Source organism: Pavona decussata, unplaced genomic scaffold (assembly GCF_977016875.1).
Source record: "Pavona decussata unplaced genomic scaffold, jaPavDecu1.1 SCAFFOLD_180, whole genome shotgun sequence".
Taxonomy (NCBI): Eukaryota; Metazoa; Cnidaria; class Anthozoa; order Scleractinia; family Agariciidae; genus Pavona; species Pavona decussata.
In genome coordinates, this window is record NW_028145590.1 from 1,845,001 (window position 1) to 1,865,334 (window position 20,334).

The window sequence follows — 20,334 nt, forward strand, 5'->3', positions numbered from 1 at the left end:
TTAAATAATATATATAGATAAAATACACAATAAAATGTAAATAATGTTTTGAATCAAAATGTTAACAAGACCAAAACGAGCAAGGCTCACAACATTCGCTATAAGTATTGTAGACAATTAATTTTTTATGCTTACTGCAGCATATGAATGGAACACAATCAAAATACGTATATCATTAAAATAGATATACATTGTAATGGTATCAAGTTGCTTGTCAAATGCTTGTGCGACTTGCACTGATGCCGCGAACAAGATGTCCCTGCAACCAACTCGAAAATAAAAATACAAAAAAAACCAAACAAATTAGACTGCGAGTACAGTCAATAATTTTGTCCATTTTTATTTCCCCCGCAACGCGTTTCCTAGGTGACTATCTCTCGCGCGCTTTTATTCGCCGGATGAAAATCACCAAAATTAGCGACTTCTACTCGTAGTCTAAAAACAAATGACTGAATCTCAACCTGGAGTTTGTTCTAAGTATGTTCTAAAAAAAGGTTCTTACAAAAAAGTACTGTATTTACGTTTAATATTAATTGAATTAAAAGACTTGCCGGGATTAATTATTAACGCGCCATTTTACGGATCAAATTTAATGACCATTCTTGACTTTTTTGTCAGTCGCTGAAAAAACTGGCCGTTGTCGAGAGGTTATTTTGGTAGTTGGGGACACGCTTTAGTGGCCGTTGCCGTTGTAGAGAGGTTTAAACAAGAGCTAATGTATGGACTGTCCGCCGGGACAAAAAAAAGTGGCTGTTGTAAAGAGGTGGCCGTTAGTGGAGGTTCGACTGTATAACCTTTCAGGCGAATTGAGATTGTTTTTGTTTACTTTACTCTGTTTGTGTAGAACCTGGCCCTCCATCAGACGTCAATGTTTACGCATTTGCAAAGTATATCCTAGTCACATGGCAGGCACCAGCGGAACCAAATGGAGTGATTACTGGTTATCAAGTGGGTTCTAATACATACCTTGGCTCCGAACCTAATGATGTTGTAGTAAACATGGAGGAAGTTGGTCCAAATGTGTTCAGGAAATTGCTGGAAAACCAGGAGCCAGAAAAAAGCTATGCGGTGAAACTACAGGCAAAGACAAGTATAGGATGGGGAGACGAGGTTACCAGGACGACAAGGACTGTGAAGTGGGCGGGTAAGTTTGTCAGCTTTCTCATTGATATACAAAAGGTACCAAAAAACCTCATGATACTTCCCCTTTAAGCCTGCTGCATTTTTGACGTTGTCGCTGCTGTTGTCGTTGATAAAGCTTCCTGTTTATTCTTTGCATATTTGACAGCTCCTGCCAAGCCAAACAGGCCCACTGTTGAAGGAACAGCTGTGGACAAGGTCAGAGTTGATTACAACTTTGGTCTAGGAGGAGGCTACACTCATGAGTTCTTGGTCATGTACAGAAAGAACTGTAAGTACACTGAATTAACTGGCTACCATTTCTATAAGGAGTTAATAAATTTGCATTAGCAGGTGGACGCCATCTTGTTAATGTCTCCCAGAGATGAGATTAATGTCTCCCTGAGATGGCCGCAGGAAGAATGGAAACGAAATATGGCGGTGCTTGAAGTCAGCGTTGTTTTTGACGAAAGAAAACGCCCAAACAAAGAGCAATTTCTTTGCAGGCAATGGATTTTCAATGTCAGTGATATTATCTGCTGGATGTTTTGACATTATTCATGGAAAGGAAATTCCAAAAAATCGACGAGCCGGGTTTTTTTTTTTTTTTTTTTTTTTTCAAAATACTGTACCATGAATTGTGACAGCGGTTTCAGTAATTTCGGAAACAGTTTTCACAAGATGGACTGAGTTACTGACAAACGTGTCAACTAATTGCTGGTCATGGAACCTTGTCTAATCGTAATTCTTTCTAAAATGTCCAACTCATTCTTGAAGACTCTTTGTCGAAAGGCATGCTTTGCACGCGTTTGTTATATCGTTTATGGCTTGTTCATGTTAGCTCTGCACTTTGTTTTGTCTTGTAGAAGCGAAATGACTTGTTATCCCTTGTTTTGTTGTTCTCTAAAAATGTCCTCGCTTGCTGAAAATGTTGGGAAAATAATTATCGCCCACCCCCCGTTGGCTCAAAATTAAATAAGCACCCGAGCGTTTAATAGAATTTATTAAAAACTGGATCATCGTATAATGCAATTCGAGGGATTTGATTGGCTTAGCCGCTATGGTATATGAGCAATTATACCATGGCCGAGAAATGGCGACCATTAAATTGACTGCTGGTTGTTCTTGCACAGCAAAATCAGTAAGATCTAGCAATGTTTCTTGATTGTTTTTAATAAAACAATTTTTCCACTTGCGCTTGTTGGATATGAGATGATTATAGCCAACTCGGCGCTACGCGCCTCGTTGGCTATCTATCATCTCATATCCAACGCGCGCTCGTGGAATAATTGTTAAATATACGGTATTTCACTCAGCAGCGTTGGTGTGTATTTCCAAATTGGCAACTCAAAAACTGAGTCGAGAACAGATCAAGGATGTGGCTTTGGGGGAAGTGGGGGAGGTCCATTTGACAGCCAGGCTTATATTGTGATCCTTGTTGAAAAAGGTTTTATTTTTCGTGCATAAAACTTTTTGACGGATAGCACTCTTGTTTTAACAACAACAACAAGTGGATTTATTAGACTCATTACAAATTACTCTCTTGACACGTAATGTACAATAGCTACTGTAAATTACAATAAATTACAACATTAGGGATGACGTGTGTGTAAAAACTCGGGCCAGATCACTTGGACAAAAACTGTTGCCCATTTTAAATCTCTTACTAAAACGCCAAGTTTATTTTACCTTTTAGTGCCAGGAGAAGACTTCCAAAACACAAGCTGGGTGAATCATTTTGAAACGCAGAGCATAGAGATTGGCGACCTGAGCCCTGATCTGTACCAGTTCAAGACTGTGGCTAGAAATGATTTTCCAAACACAGACAATCGTCAAGAGAGCCCTGCAAGTGATGTGACTGAAGGCAGGCCACTACCTGGTGTTGTCAGTAAGTTCTATTTTTCGACTATGTTTTATAAGAGCAGCAATGAGGGGCCTTACACCTGACAACCCCCATGAATTCTGGACCAAATTGGGCAACCCCTTACTGTCCTATCAAAAAATGGTCCATTGTGCTAGATCAAATGTTTGTTGTTTTGTGCGCTGAGGGAATTGTAGACCGAGAATTGGCGAAGATGAGTTGGTTATTATCGGACATTAACCGACATCTTAAGCCCGTTACACGTTGAAACTTTAAGCTGAAACTTGTGTGCAACGGCGCTGCGAAACAAGTTTCAGCAGGCGTTGCACCGTGTAACATGGTCGGTTTCGTGAAACTTTTTCGAACTTCCGTTGCGAGACAAGTTTCACGAAAAGTAGAACGGCTTTCTACTTCTGCAACGGCTCGCAACGGTCGCAGTGGTGAAAAAACAAGAGTTTTACCGTACAACACCTTTTCATAAAACTGGTCTCGATCGCCGTTATACACAAGTTTCAGCTAAAAGTTTCAACTTGTAACGGGGGCTTTAGGAAATTAGAGATTTTCTGACTCTCCTGAGATGCGCAGAACGTATGCGCTGTAGCAAAAGGGGGCAACGTCCATGATTTTTTTTTTTTAGAAAGGGCATAGTACACTTTTGGCCTGGTGATACTAATCTTGTTCTGTTTTGATCTTCAGATGCTGGCAAGCGTACCTCCACTCCCATACACAAGACCGCGTGGTTCATTGCCTTGCTGGTTCTTATTGCAATCCTACTCATCGTGCTACTCATCTTTGTTTTGTACACTCGCCATCAAGGCGCTAAGTACCCTGGTAAGTTACTGTTGTTATTCACCAAGTTTGAAGTAAAATGCAAATAAGTTAAAATTAAAAACGTATACCAGCACTAGAAAGAGCACTTTTACTTCAGTAACCCTGCAAAGTTTCAGCATATCAGGTGTAATATCAGCTGAGAAAATGTAAGTTGAAAAGTGAAAAATTTACAGACGTCTGTATGACTGGGGGGTATGACGTATACCTCCAGTTATACAAACGTCTGTAAAATTGTCAAAGTTCATCTTACATTTCCTAAGCTGATATAACACCTAATATGCTGAAACCTTGCAAGGTTACCAAAGTAAAGGTGCTCTTTCCAGTGCTGGTATCAGTTTTTCATCCAGTTCAATTTTAACTCATTCAAATCTGTTGCCGCCATTTTGGAGAAGAGTCTATTGCTTGTAGTAGTTATGACAGTTGTGAGGTTAATGTTCACTACACAGCGACAACTCTTTGTATTTTCTCAGTGTTATTTTGTGACTTGGGCATAGACCCTATGCAAAAGTGGCTCACATTTCAATATTATTTTGTCTGCATTCAAATTAGCCTCACAAGCCTCGTTCATGGTGAATTATTCTTTTGATTTTTGAACTCAAGAACGAGGCTAGTGAGGTAATTTGAATGCAAACAAACACCGGAATATTAAAAAGTCAGCCATTTGTGCATAAGGTCTGTGTATTGTAACCAACTGGATTTTTTTTTTTTTTTAATTATTTGTCTGCTTTGCTAAGCGAAAATCAAATTATGAATCACCTTCATTACAATGTGGTCCAGATCAAGTTAAAGGGGAAGTATCATGGGGTTTTTTGTATCTTTTTGTTAAAAATGATGAAGTAAGACCTTCAATCAGCTGCCAAACAATTCTAGAATGACAAGAGGTAAGAAATCAACTCAACTCTTGAAAGGAACAACTCGTTATTTGTTCTAGCGCATCTTGGAAACAAAAATGCGAGAACTTGAAAAACACTAGCCTAACATTTTTCAAGTTTCAATCCATACTGGCACTAAACGACAGTTTTTTTGCACTGGGGCGGATAATTAAAAACAAACTTGACAATTATTTCTTTGCTTCTGCTGACAGACAAACATATTTTGGTTTTGAAATGACAACAAATTTGCGTGATGCTTCCTCTTTAACTAGCTGAGGTAAAATCGAACCTACCCCGCCAACGTCTCATTACACGATCTGAAATCTCTTCATGGGCACTTGCATTAAACGTTTTCTCTTTTTTGTCGTTGTGTAGTTGGTAAACGAGAAAGGAAACGAGCAGCACTTATAGATCGTGAGCCCTACGATGAAGAAGAGGGTGCCTTCAACAATGCTGGGTAAGTAGTTATTAACCGTCAGATTCTCGCCTCTGTTTTTCAGATTTTTGTTATTTTTTGGGGTAACCTTTGTTGACGTCGTTGATTACATTTTACGTCATTAGCATATATTTAACAATTATCCCACGAGCGCGCGTTAGATATGAGATGATAGATACGTGCAGAGTTGGCTATAATCATCTCATATCCAACAAGCGCGAGTGGAATAATTATTTTATTAAAAACAATTACGAAATATTTCTAGAAAAACTGCAAACCAGCTATGTATTCTTTGCAAAATCTTGATATTTTTAGAGATCGTCTGTCAAGAACTATTCAACATGATCAATTTTTTATAGAGGACTAAGTTTGCCGAGCTCTTAGAGGGTCTATTTTACTTATAGCTATTGATGCTTTTGTCTGCTCGTGAGGGTAAACATGTAAATAAAGATCCTCCTTTGTCTCTGAGAGACGTTAATCACGCATCAAGGCAGTCTTTGCTGATCTTTCTTCGTGTTCTCATAACCTGTACATTTATGTGTCCATATAATTCAGTAATTTTTTGAAGGTGTCTGTATCCCCGCCATTTTCTCTCTAACGTAGCTTTTCTTTCCTCGCTTCAGCCGGACAGAAAATCCTCCACCCTACCAGAGTGAGGGCTCGCTGCCGAGGGGACCAGATAGTGACCGCGATAGCTTGGATGACTATGGGGAGGGGCCTCAGTTTAACGAGGATGGCTCCTTCATAGAGGAATATGGCGACGAGAAAAAAGGAGCCCCTGACGAAAAGGACCCATCTGCTTTGGCTACGTTTGTTTGAACTTAGCTTTTAGGGGAATGGTTATGAAAGCCCGAAAACTCCTTTTTCTTTGCTGCAGACCATGCACAAAACGCAGTACGTTGTTAACCGTTTTCAGAAACTGAAATGAAGGTAAAAGTGCGAGTTTGCGAACATGAAATGTAACATTTCAGTGTATAATCGTGGTTATTCGAACAAAACTTGTTTCGCCGTAAAGTTTCCAAGCTTTCAAAACCATTCCCCAAATGTTGATGTTTTTGGTGTTCCTTACGCGTAGGGTACACGTTCAGTTGTAATCAATCGCGTCATCTCGCTGTCAATTGATCAAGTTTTGAATTAATGTGTTCACTTTAGTTTGGATTTGCGGTTGTTCTGGGAGTTAAAATCCAGTTATTTTGAGGAGAAAGAACGTTGAGTCATAAGCCAGAGCATTCCATGTGATGTGGTCAGTTGTGCGATAAGGTTAAGCATGTTTGAAAACCATTATAAGATCAATCAATTGAACCTTCTCGTAATTGGCTGAGGGGCACGGAGGAACAAAAGACACTAGTAACAAGAAAGATCGCAAGGAATGTTTCGCGAGGTCTTAGGCATTTTGGTTGACTGAGAAGTACACAAAACAAAAAGTTAGGATATTAATCGAGAGCTTTATCAGATGGCAGCACGAGAGCTCGTCTCTCAAGCTTAAGGTGCTATTTTGCAAGTGAAATAAGTTGCTTTCTGGGGAGGAAGAACCTGCCGGCTTGTAAACCGTAGATGCAGTCATTGCAGGCTAAGGGAAGGTGCATTTTGTTTTTGTTGCCAAAGTGAAGTTGGCGAAAACCCAAGTATTTATGCTCAGTAATCTTTTAAATTCAAATTGAGGGAGTAGATTAACTTAATGAAAATTAATGTCTGGCTTGGCAAACTTCGGGGCTGATGAACTGATTATAACGGGGAGCGTTACGTGTGCTACGTGACCTCGTCAATGTCACGAAACTCCATCCCGCCATTTGCCTATAAAGTCTTCTGTCACGATACATGGAGCGCTTTCCATTTGTATGGAAAAAACGGTGGGAATTTCCCGTCAAACGGAACAGTACAATTCTCGAACGCTTTCAATTTATATGGAAAAAACAGTTGTTGTGTTGGGGAATCGAATGGAACGGCTCTTTCCACTGGCAATTTTGTGAAATAAACCGTTAATCTCACCAAGGAGCATGGTACGTACATTATAAGTGTGATGAAACAAATGGTTCAGTGCTATTCCGGTCATTTCGGTAAAAACGAGAAAAGACACGTCTGAAGTTATTCCTTTTTTTTCCGAAAAATTTCTAGTGGGAAGGTCTGTACCATTCTGTCCCACCAGAACAACTGATTTTTCCATCCAAGAGGAAAGCGCTCATGGTTGCAGAACAAAAAAAAAAAAAAACCATGGTAGACAAGCCGAAGATTGGGTAGAGTATTTTCGTTATAAGAAATAGTATATAAGTATAGGAATATTATTTGCAGTTTTTTTGTGCTGAGTTAAAACGCTGAATCCACGGCAGTTTGTTACTTCGGCAGGTTTGAAAATCATACTTTGTGCCATTCATGCGTAAAAGTAAAAACTTCGCTGGTAAATCGTTGAATTTTACGTGTGAACTGTGCCAAACAACATTTAACAAATATTTCTGTTTAGACAGAAACCTTTGTTTCAGCGTTTTAAGCTTGGTTTAAACCGCTTTACGATAAATGATGTTACCCGTAGAAACGTTTTTCTTTGTATTGTCAGTGTATAAACAGCACAAACGGCTAACACATGAAGACGTCAAATCATCAAGTATTTCGTGCAATGCTTTTCTTACGTTCTTTCGGCAGTTGTGTTTCACTTTGTTTTTGTATTAAAACTAGAAAACTCGGGACTTATAAGTAAAAAAAAAAGAAACCTCCACAAACCTCGACTCAAATCTTCAAGGCGTAAACCTCAGTTTGATGCATCTTTTTTCATGACCACACGCGTTAAATTTTTTCACGTGGAATAAGAGGTTGTCAACACAAAAAACGGCGCAATTTTAAACCACGCCCAGTTCCAATTGTGTCGTGTGGCAGTCATACACGCCTGTCGGTAGTTTTCTGTGTGAAGGCGCTTTAATACCTATTAATTCTACACAAGTGATTTATTTATTCACGAACCGATTATCAGTTAACATTGTAAATGTAATTTTTGAATTGTAGGTAGCATCTAGTTTCAAGGACTCTGTGGTCCATAAGCACGTTGGTAATTAAATGTATCTAACTCGTTCAACGCAACGTTTTGCAAAGTGGAGTGAACCAAACACTCGACAGTATTTGAGACTTTAAGAGAGTGCTTTTCTTATGCTAACTAGTTCGCAAGCACCGAGGTTAACTCCAGCCTCGCTTCCACTCAAAGGCTAGGTCACTAAGCACGAACGTAACGTTATGGTCTGGGTACGAGGTTAGGTTGTGGTTTACGTAAATGGGCTGTAGATAGTAATCCTACTAAACGCAAAGTACTTGTAGGATCTGAAAGTTTCGATCACTCGAGTGCTATTTCCAGAAGGGAAAACAATGAACCACGTATCGTTTCAATAAATTATATAAGAGTGCTTACGAAGAAATTTCGTCTCGCTCGCTGATCGCTACTTTTAAATCCTCCAAGATATCGTTGATGTAAATTTTTTAGTAAGGTAACAGCGTTGGTTTTATTTGTAGGAATAAAAGCTTTTTTTTTAGCTTATTATTGTTGCTTGTTTCGTGTGGTTGTTTGTGAGACGTGGTGAAAAGTTGAAAACATCGGTGTGTTCCTAAATATGAAACACCAAAAATAAATGAAAATTGTTCAACTGCGTTAGAAAAGTTCGTGATTAAAATAACTAACGGTTATTTAATTCTGGCAATTCTTTAAGCAAACCCCGTAAAAATTGTAATTGATATTTAATGAGAATTTTTCACGTTGAATTCGATCGCGACACAGGTCAACTCAACTGTGAGAAAAGGAAGACATGACCGATCAACCCGCCAGTTCTGTGGCTTGAGACGGAAATTCTGATAAGGGAATTTGTTTTACACAAGCAGCAAACAGCACATAAAAATTCTAAAAAGCGCAGTAAAAGTGGAAAATTCGTTAAATCCTTGAATTTGCCGAATTTTTTTCCACGAGATTCTGTTGGATTCACACGGCTGCGCACGTTTCATTAGATAATTCCACTGACAAAAGTCTTCGCTTCGGTCCCCCCTCATTTTTCTCGCCGGCCACACAGGCGACGATTTCATTATAAAGAATATGTTGAAAAGTCCTCAGCCTACCCCGTAGCCTCTACTCAGATTCCTTGGTGTGCACGAGGAGCGGACGGCGATGCGAATAGGCCATTTTCATGATGGCGTCAATAGCCCTTTTCACGGTTAACTCTGCTCATTTGAATTACAATGAAATCTAACCCGTACGTGAGGCAATTTCGGGCTATTTTGTAGTTTTAGCCCGAAATTGCCTCGCATCCACGTTGGATAACATTGTAATGCTAATGGAAAATTAACCGTGAAAAGGGCTATTGACTACAACTACCAGAATTCATTTCGTTTTCCTTTTCAAATTCAAATTTTGTGATCCCAGTGGAGAGCAAAGAACAATAGCTCTAATTAGCATGAGAAAACAATAAACTGAAGGATTCTGGTAGTTGTAGTCAAATTACGCCATCATGTAAATGTCCTATTCATTACAAGTTTTATGATAAAATTTTGTTTGTGCACGGGTAAGCGACGTGATTAAATTTTAGAGTGGTAGGATACTACGCGGTATTATGCACTCCATTGTCTTCTTTTGTTTACTTGTAGCTACTATTCTCTGTTTCACGGGTTCTCTGTTTCACGGGTCAAGTAAAATCACTCTAATTGTGTGTATCTCAAAACCTACAAATTGCAACACATTGTTCCTTTCTGCTGTTTTGACAATAGGCTTGCGAATTAAAATTACCATAATTATCATAATTAGATTCGTAACTTGAATCAGTGAACTTGTGTCGACTCGCAATGTCCTTCGAAGCGTAATAACCAGCAATTTTGTGCCCAAGATTCCAGGGTGGATATAGAATTCCATGGACGGACACAGCCAGGAGGTAAGCTAGATGCATTTTAGTGTGTCACAACAGAAAGCCTTTCTAATTGAGAGACGACTGAAAGCTTTAAGAGCGGCTGACTGAGAATATCGAGAACTCGCGCTCAAAACTGAAATTTCGGATTTCCTCATATTTTGTCAGAAGAATCCCTTTAGAGAACTATTTACGAAAATAACAATAAAACTTTCCAAAGATTTTTCGTTTTCGACAATTCCGGCATAATATGAAATGCCGTGATCGCGTCGCAGCCGGTGTTAAATTTTGACGAGATTTGGTGCATTTTCAAATCGCTCGGGAAGGAAGACGGCTTAGCGTATTAAAACGATCTTTTGAAGTCAAGTTAGGCATCCTTCTAAGAATACGGTCTTATGAAAATATTGTTGGAGGATTCTTATTTACATGCAGTTGTCAAAGTCCGAAGAATCCAATTTTCAGCATGTTTGTTGACAGTTGAAATTGGGGAAACTTTGCGGAAAAAATGTTTTTCCTGGTACATGGAAATTTACAATGAAAGTTACACTAAAGAAAAGCTTTATTCTTGTGCTGCAACATATAAAAAATTCAGCTTGGTTAATTTAAAAGCCAACCCTTGACGGAACAAGACACTGATAGGGAATTTTTGACGTATTTTTTCAAAAAATTCCAGTGGTCACGCAAGGATAAGACGACATGTTTCAAAAAATTATTGTTTGTGCGTTATTTTTACCGAAGAATTATAAAATTCTTGTTCCAAAACTGAATCTTATGATCTTATAAGTTTTGTATTGTTTTATATACCTTACATAAAATAAGTCTAACTGAGGAGTGAGAAGTAACGCCAAATTTGAAAAGGTCAAAGTGTCATGTCACCTTTCTGCTCGTCCAGATCTCAACCAATCTTTTTCATTGCCACATGGTGCATCTAGAACCAAGTATTTATGATATATCTTACTAAATAAGAACTTGTTTCAATAATAAAACTAATTACAGGTGTTAAAATCACTTTTGGGTTTGTGGAGCACGTTTTCTAGATCACAGCCTGTCAACAACATGCCGACTGTTAAACTCCTCGCATGTGAACACTTGAAAATGAGGAAATATTTCGAGGCAAAATCTTGTCCTGGTACATCGAAACTTACAATAACAGGTATGCTTGAGGTACGATCTGTATCTTACTGCAACATGTAAGAAATCTAGTTTGGGTATAACATTTATAGTCAAGTGTTAACAAATTTAACATAAGGGATTTTTTTTGTGTATTTTCTTCGAAATATTGCAGTGGTCACGCAAGTACTAGTTAACACATTTGAAATGCATTTAGTTTGTATAATATATTTTCCCGAGAGAATGGCAAAGTTATCGCTACAATACAAAATGTAATACAGTTAAACCTCTCTACAACGGCCACCTCAGGGACAGAGGAAAGTGGCCGTTGTGGAGAGGTGGCCGTTATGGGGAGGTAGGGGTGTAATATGACACCTTTTTTTCGGGAAGTACAACATGTTTATTGTGCCAAGTTCATGCTTACTGTAGCCTATAACGCCAATTCAATCTTAAATAATACATATATAGACAAAATACATAATAAAACGTAAATAATGTTTTCAATCAAAATGTTAACAAGACGAAATGAGGAAAGTTTGCAACATTTGCTATATCTTTTTGTAGACAATTTATGCTTACTGCAGCATATAAATGGAACACAATCAAAATACATATATCATTAAAATGGATACAGAAACGTAATGTTCCGAAGACAAATGTCGATTACTGCATCAGTTTATAAAAAACGGTTTTTACAGAAAGAACTGTACTGGCCGTTGTCGAGAGGTTATTTTGGCAGTTGGGGACGCACTTTAGTGGCCGTTGCCGTTGTAGAGAGGTGGCCGTTGTAGAGAGGTTTAAACAAGAGCTATTGTATGGACTGTCCGCCGGAACAAAAAAATGTGGCCGTTGTAGAGAGGTGGCCGTTGTGGAGAGGTGGCCGTTAGTGGAGGTTCGACTGTACTCTAAACAGTTTTTCGTTGCTGAATATTCTTATACAAAGAATTATTCACAGTTAGAGTGAGTGATAACTAATGCCACAGCAAAATTCGTAAAGGCCGATTGCCGTGGCATGTTTTCCGATAACGCAACGTGAGAATGATCGACAAATTTCATTATTGTACTTCACGCAACTAGTACGTTTTTCACTAAACGGAAGAGTGACAATTTGCTCAGTTCTTAAATGAAGCTGTACGAAACAGCGACATTTTCTACCTCACAGTCGATAGCTAGGGTTAATGACATGTTTACGGCGTTTTTATAACTACAGTGTGGTATCCGAGTTGTATTTACCTGCCGCTTCGATACCGCTGATATGAGATAAAATTCCATTTTGCCCGGTGCTTTGGCATATTTTCGTGTAGAGGGTTTCATCTACACGTGGTATTGCTCACTGAAGACGAAACTTCCATTAAAAACGTTGCGGTTTTTTCATCTTTTTCGCAGGAGTTCAACTATAAAACCCGTGTAGTCTGTTTGTCTGTCTGCCTGTCAAATAAACGACCTTTATCGTAGCTAATTAAACGGCATTTTCTGCGTCTTTTTGAATATTTTCTTCCATAGTAAAGAAAATAACATTGATTTAAAGCTGGTTACAACGTATTCAACTTAAACATATGTAAGTTTGCTGAAAACAATCCCTAGATCCCAGGCGCTTGCTTTTTCCAACCGGCCCTCAAACAATCTTGAGTGAAAATGACATTTAAAAAATAGGACAATGAATGTAGGTAATGCAGGGAGAAGAGGAAGCGGGGAAACTATTGTTTTATCTAAGAGGCGGGTACCATGTGGTATAGAGACACAATACCCTGGTCTTAGGGGTGGACCATTAGAAATCAAGGGAGGGAGGGGTTAAGAATTTTTAGTGGATGAACTTTGTTTTTAGTCCTATTTGTCTGCATGTATTTTTTTTTTTCGACGTGGAAGCTCTGCACGATTTCTTTTTTCGACAGAACTTCTTTTAATATTAAAGGCATGCAAAGCTCCGCACAGTTTAATTACAGTACCGCTCAAGTTAACAGTCTCTTTAATTGGAGTCTCGATTTTCTCGAAATTCGAGTATCGGGATTATCGAGAAAGAAATGAGCTACTAAATGTATCGCACCTCATGACTTGAGAGACGTTTTTTCACTTGTCAAGGAAACTCTGCTTCGTCGTGTTGGTCGATACCGTTCTTTACAGTTGAACGCAAAGGCGAACTTGAAAAAGCGTGAGAAGTTGGAAGGCAATGTAGTAAAATTGTTTTATATTTCTTCTACATTTAAAATATGGTTCTCCATAAATGAGCAGGAGATCAGATGTAATCTGTTGCATTGTCACTTCTAAAAACATTAATGCATGTAAAATGCGTTAAAATAATAGACGGGCAGGTTATATTCTTGATATGTACAGTAAAACTACTTGACGTCGTGCTTTGATATCGCACTTTCGTTCAGTTTACTTGCAGGAATCTCTTTTTTGGCAATTTTCCTTTGCAGGATTTTTTTTGGGGGGAATTGTCACCCCCCCCCCCCCCCTCCCGTGATTTCCAATGGTCCGCCCCTTAGAGGGAAAGGTGACTGATAAAACGTAAACAAAAAAAGAGAGAATAATATTAAAAAACCACAATGGTCTCAGCAATCATTCTATCGCTGTGGCTACTTTAATTTGAACGAATTTTGAATCTCCTTCAGTACACACATACCCTTGCACGTAAAAGGTATTCAACAATAATCCAAAGTATTTCCGCACCACAGATGTCATTTAATAGTAACTGCAGATTTCTCATGCTCACAAAAAAAGCAAAGCAACATGTCGTACCTCTAACGCCTTTATTCGATTCACCGATGATGATGATGATGATGATGATGATAATGGAGGTGGTGATGATGATGATGATGATGATGATGGTTTTAGGGCTACCTAGGCATATCTGAGTTTCGCGAGCGCGAAGACAAGCAACGCTTACGGAATGCTAGTCACGCAGATTTTCTCCCTCTCGACCCCTTCCGACTGAACTAGACGTCTAAACTAGATGTCTACGGTCTTCGTTGGCTGTAGCCTCCCAGGCAGTCGTTTTGAGGGGACTCGGGGAGGAGGTAATACGAGTCCCCTAAAAACGACTGCGTGGGAGGCTACCGCCAACGAAAACCGTGGACATCTCGACGGCGCGGGCAGATGGTCAGATTGTTATTTGACTCATACTTTCAGAATATCAAATTCCATCAATGTACTAAAGACTTTTGTTCTTGGGTCATCGTAGCTTGATCAGGAATATCACCGTTGTTTGTATTCCATCAATGTAAAGTCAGTAAACTTAACTTCATATGTTCAAGTAACAACATCAGATGATCGATAACTTTACTAACATGTGCACGCGAGGATTAGTTACATTTCACTGTCAGTTTTGTCGTCAGCTAACACCCTCCTGGCTTTGGGACCTGGATGACTGGAGATAGCTTTTTGGCATTCAACCAAAGAAACGCAGGTTGCTGTAATAGTACGAACTTTGACCACAACCGGACTCGTCGTCTATCAGGGACGAAAATGAGCACGGAGCCATAAATGCAACCGAAAATATATAGAAACTGCAAAATATGACATCGCAGAAGAAGGAATACAGTTTTTAGTATCGAGCAAACCACTCCAAGCAAAGAACGCACATTGCTATTTATAACCATTTGCGTCATTGTTTATAAATAGCAAGTTTAAAATAGCTATGTACACAGTGATCAGTGAGTGATGGCCATAATATGCAAACAACCTTGGTTATTTTCTGGTGCTCTTCTATCCGGATCTGCCTGAGAAGGGTGGGCTATTGCTTGCATCAATGGGGATGGTTCATTAAATGCCTATTTTGCAGGTATTGGAACGGCAAGTGCTCATTCAAATATATTATAGCCGTGTAGCTGTTGAAGATAACTATTATGGCCAGCCTTGCACTAATTAAAGTGAAACCAGTATTTTCTCTACCGGCACTGATATCTCAGTTCTGTTTATGATATATAGTCTAGGACCTGCAAATTGAAAACACAGATACCTTGTTCTTCAGCTTTTAGAATTCTCGTCTTCTCTTATCCAGCTCAATGTAGTGCCTGCCACGACATTTTATTGACAGTGAAGATGAGATGCATCTTTGACAAACCTAGGATTTATAGAAACTGCAACTTTTGCGCAACTTTTCTGAACCAAAGGCGTTTTTCTCGCAAGTCGATTAGTAATTTAATCAAACATTATCGTCTGTGGTGGGTTTCAGATACACTTTGATATGAAATATTTATTGATTTTGTTTCGTATCCTTCGCATTCTTGACGCTGGCGTACCGAGGAAAGCGTGACATAACACCTGAACGTTTCATTTTTTCGTTTGCGATCGGTGATCATCTACTAGGAATGAAATTAATTTTATTGGGATGAACCCATTAATACATGAGATTTTGTTTCCGAATGACAGCTTAGTTTTATTCCACCAGAAATGAAACATAAACAATAAATTTATTTTAAATTTATTAACTTGTCCTTGCGTGACCACTGGCATTTTTGAAAAAAATATATTAAAATTCCCTATGTGTTTACTTCCGTCAACGCTTGGATTTTAAATTACCCAAGCTGGATTTTTTATATATTGCAGTACATGTATAGAGCTTTCCTAAAGTATAATACTTGCTACAAATTTCGATGTACCAGGACACGATATTTGTCCGCAAATTTTCCACAATTTCCAGTGTTAACGAAAATACTGAAAATAGGAATATTCGGACTTTGAAAACTGCATGTAAATAAGAATCCTCCAGTAATATTTTCATAAGACCGTATTCTTAGAAGGATGCCTAACATAACTTCAAAAGATCGTTTACATACCCTAAGTCGTCTTCCTTCGCGAGCGATTTGAAAATGCACCAAATCTCGCCAAAATTTAACGCCGGCACGGCATTTCACATTATGCCGGAATTCTCGAAAACGAAAAATCTTTGGAAAGTTTTATTGTTATTTTCGTAAATACTCCTCTAAAGAGATTCTTCTGACAAAATATGAGGAAATCCGAAATTTCAGTTTTGAGCGCGAGTTCTCGATATTCTCAGGCAGCCGCTCTTAAATTCCAACATACGCGCGATTTTATTCCTTTAAAGGTAAGTAACTTAGTAAGGTAAGTAACTTAGTAAAGTAAGGTAAGTAAAGAAAATTTGCTCACATAGTTTGCATAAAAATGGCAGTTAACTCGCAGACGAGAAAAATCTCATTGTTCCTGTCCACCAACATGGCCGCCGTGACGTCACATACAAACCATCAATAGAGGTCGATTGGTCACTGAGTGTAAACACCATTTAGTGTCCTCCTTTTCCAGGGGAGAAAATAAGAGGCAAGTTTTCCGCACAGCCCATTAATTGCGTATACATTTTTCGACTCAAACTCGATTCTCGCTCGCCATTTTTGGAAGAGGGTTGGTACGACCGTGATGCAGGTATAAAATAATGTATATTGAGCTGTGAGGAACTCTTTCCAAAAATAAAATCGTGTTTTACAAATTTCAACTTATACGATCCATCGAACAAGAAATGATATTTGCGCACTTCCGTCGTTGTCGGATATCTCTGTTACGTGTTCGCGGAATCTGCTTCCAAGCGACTAAGATATTAAGCTTTTTTTATTTTTTACAAAGCAAGACCCTAACTTTACGACCTTAGTCGCCGTCGGGGCCTGTGACGTCACCCAAAATGGCCGCTGTGTTGGCCGAAAAAGTTTAGTAGTTTCGGTCGACACTTTCGAACGGCACTCGGTCGGTGCTATCGGTCGACACTCGGTCGATATGTCGGCCGAGTAGCGGTTCACACTCGGTTGACATATCGGCCGAGTGTCAGTTTAATGGCAGCCGAGTGTCGGTCGAGTATCGGTCCAGTATCGATCGGTCGATATGTCGGGGATACTCGACCGACACTCGATCAACATTCGACCGTTACTCGACCTATACTCGGCCGATATCCTTCTTTTGAGCGTCTATTTATCGGCCGATAGTGTCGGTGATCTATCGGTAAGCTATCGGTGACCTATCGGCGAACTATCGGTCGACTATCGGTGAACCATCGGCGGGCTATCGGATCGTAGTATTTACGATTTCCTCTGCTTTGGCCATCAGCTTCGTTGCGTACGTGCAATGCCCCTGTCGTGATTTTTTCTTTTTCGTGGTGTTATTCAATGTTATCCGGCTCGAAGGACCATGTAATGAAAACTTCCTTTAATGGCTAATTCGTTCCTACCGTTAAGGCTCAAATCTAAGGCTTCACAATGTATCACTATATCCGATCTCTTAACTCCGCGCGCTTAGCTATTGCTATTCGAGTCCTGTTTCGCAATGTTTTTTTTTATGTCTAGGCCAATCTTAAAAACAATCGGTCGACTATCGGTCGGCGAGCTATCTTTGATGAGGCGTTGTGGTGTTAGAGTAAAAGGATCTTGTGTCTTATAGGGGCCTCGATCGATGGTAACGGTCGACATGTCGGTCAGTAGTTTATGCTAGCTATATAACGACAACAAAGTGTTTAAGGAGACGTTTGTTTCACTGACTATTTCACCTGAGAATCAAATTTTCTTACATGAAGCAGAAAATAAAACTCCAGGGGAAATAACGAACATGGACCGAAAAATGAGCTCAAGAGACTTTTATGAAGTTAGCAGTAGCTTAAGTTAAGTATCGGGCGAGTGTCGGTCTCTTTTTTATGTCTAGGCCAATCTTAAAAACAATCAAAATACATGGTTCGCTTTTCACATCCGGTTGGTTAACAATTGATCAAGTTCAAAGTTCTTCATTAACTATTTTGAATCTATCGTCAAGTTCCAGTTCAAAGTTCATTTTCTCGACAACATCTCTATAAAGTCAAATTGGAAAATTAAGTCTAATTTTAATCACCCAAATCAAAGCTATTCAGCGGTACTTTCTTTTGGGGCTATTTTGATGTTTATTATGCGTAGTTCGAACTTATAAGTCTCTGGATGAAAACTGAGGCGTGGACAATTAAATAAAAGCTAAAGAGCAGCAGTTTTCTCAAAGGCGGATTTCGGCATTTCTTAAAGATGACCTTGGAAAGTTAAAACAGGTTAATGGATCCTATTCACCTAAACATCGAACACCTCTGTTGTCCTATTATTCCAAGCGTTCACTAAGTCAGAAACTGTCTCTCTTTTCCCCCTCCTCCTCAGCGTGCACTTGCGATCGATTGTTCGATTCGACATGACCATTCTTCTGCTGTGAAACATTCGCGTTCCTTGCGGTGAGGTCTGCATTCGAATCTTTGGAATTCTTTGAGTTTTCTGAGCATTCTGCAGCATCTTGCGAAGGTCCCAAAGAAAGCTGCAAAACCTCACTATACTTTTCTGTTTCGATTTTACATTAGCGTTTTGCATGCCCTCCATCTACCTCATCTTGCAGGGAGTTAAATTCATTCGCGTGCTGCTCGTGCGACAAACCTTCCAAAAGTTCATGATTTCTCGCACAACTGCCACCCTCGCTAATTTGCCAATCAGACGAAACCGAATGCACCATGTTCAAGCTACCTCCTCTTCTCTTATGCTATATCCACGGGCTTAATCCTTACGCTTTCGCTTTCTTCCCCACTCGAAATGCTATCATTGCCATCACCTTTTTGTTCTAACGACTCCAGAACCCTCTCTGCGCTAAGGGAAAACCGTTCACGAACGCTTCCCAGCCGACGCCAAATGCTTTGACTCGAAAGAATAGCAACTCGCAGAATACATCGGGGAAAGGGAGGGGGAGCTAAGGAAGTGAAAAAAAGTGAGGGAGTTCGGGGCCCTCCCCTCCCCTTCCCCGATTACTTAACTCGGCACCTCACGGCCTGACTACAAAGAACGCGAAGAATTTAATAACGCGACCGAAAACTTAACTGGTGCCGCCCGAGTACAAAAAACGAGACCGAGAACAATAACTCGTGGCCCGAAGTCTATCGCGACCCCAAAAATAAAAATAAATAAGTAAATAAAAAAAAAATTGATAACGCTACCAAAACCTTAACTCGTGCCGACTTACGGCCCGAGTAATTAATCTGCGTCTTAGCCATGTTCTATTCTGTTTCCTTCTTTTTCTTCTCCTTCTTCTTACGGTTCGGCTTTTGTGATCTGACCCTCTACCAGCCCGGCCCTTCAGCCGAGAATGAATGACGCCATCGGCAAATGGAAGAAACTGAAACACCCTTGTTTACATGCAATTTCGTGGCGGGCTTTCGATCCCTTTCTGACAATGGCGGAACCGTGCAAAACCGCAGATTAGCTTATTGCCATAAACAGGCTAATTAGCAAACTGACTCCAATTTTTCATTTATCGACACAGGAAATTTCCACCTCATCTGAAGCTTGCGATGAATGGAACTCATTTATCGCGAAATTAATTAAAACGCAAGAATTTTGTTTCGCGAAAATTTCCTGATAAACCAGATAACCAGAACCATTCTTACTGTACGGTGAACATGTACAAGTATTTCGCGCTGTGATAGCGTGACCTTTGTTACTACCAGCCAGATAGCGTGACATAACGTAATCACAAATTCATTCCCGCCACTCTTGAGTGACGGGTGATTGAGAACCAGGGAGAACACCCATCCCTTCTGTGACGTCATAATGGCATATGTTTTGGAATACACTCAGTCTTTTTATAAGCACCTTTTTTAAGAACGTCGAGGCTGAGATTAACCAAAATTTTAATAACGCATTAAGAACATTCCTCGGGCTGAGAGTTGATTAAGAACGTTTTTATTTTGCTGATCTGTGTATAAAATCAAGGTAACAAATGTAAATTGACCAAAATACGTAAGGTTGAGAAAAGATAACATCGGCCTAAGGGAGGTGACGTCATCAGGTTATTCTTCGGAGCAGCCACGAACCGAGATCCGATTATACCGGAAATTGACCTGCATTCACTCTCTTTCAGTAGTAATGGCGGACGACGTCCGGGAAATAAAGACTTCGAACGTTTGTTAGGACTCGTTATGGTAGAATACAGAGTTCTTTCCACTTTCGTTTCTCGGCGTCTGAACACTGACCTCAAGGATTTTACGTTCGATTTGTGGAAGAAACGTGGAACTATGAAAACAGTCAAGATTTGCTCAGGTAACATCGACCTACGGGAGGTTAACATCGACCTAAAGGATGTTAACATCGGCCTACGGGAGGTTAACATCGACCTAAGGGAGGTACGTTTTATAGCACCACGTTTGTATCGTATGTGTTATACTGGCACAATCGTACACATGGAAAGCTTATTTGCAAGCATTAAAACTTACAATCTTGCAGGAACTTTTCTAATCATTGACCTGAG

The 20,334-nt window shown here is 39.6% G+C and overlaps 1 protein-coding gene and 1 long non-coding RNA gene across 2 annotated transcripts in view; one reads left to right on the forward strand and one right to left on the reverse strand.

The window, feature by feature from the left end:
• LOC146463202 (fibronectin type III domain-containing protein-like) overlaps nucleotides 1-8,636 on the forward strand; it is a 35,262-nt gene extending 26,626 nt beyond the window's left edge. The window contains exons 15-20 of the mRNA XM_085084755.1: nucleotides 845-1,144; nucleotides 1,289-1,411; nucleotides 2,816-3,007; nucleotides 3,677-3,811; nucleotides 5,059-5,140; nucleotides 5,743-8,636. Of these exons, the coding sequence (XP_084940881.1) occupies nucleotides 845-1,144; nucleotides 1,289-1,411; nucleotides 2,816-3,007; nucleotides 3,677-3,811; nucleotides 5,059-5,140; nucleotides 5,743-5,938 (1,028 nt within the window). The 3' untranslated portion in view covers nucleotides 5,939-8,636. The remainder of the gene's footprint in view (nucleotides 1-844; nucleotides 1,145-1,288; nucleotides 1,412-2,815; nucleotides 3,008-3,676; nucleotides 3,812-5,058; nucleotides 5,141-5,742) is intronic.
• The window catches only part of LOC146463203 (uncharacterized), a 72,963-nt gene continuing 59,333 nt past the window's right edge, over nucleotides 6,705-20,334 (reverse strand). Inside the window, exon 2 of the long non-coding RNA XR_014856961.1 lies at nucleotides 6,705-7,824. This is a non-coding gene — a long non-coding RNA (uncharacterized LOC146463203). The remainder of the gene's footprint in view (nucleotides 7,825-20,334) is intronic.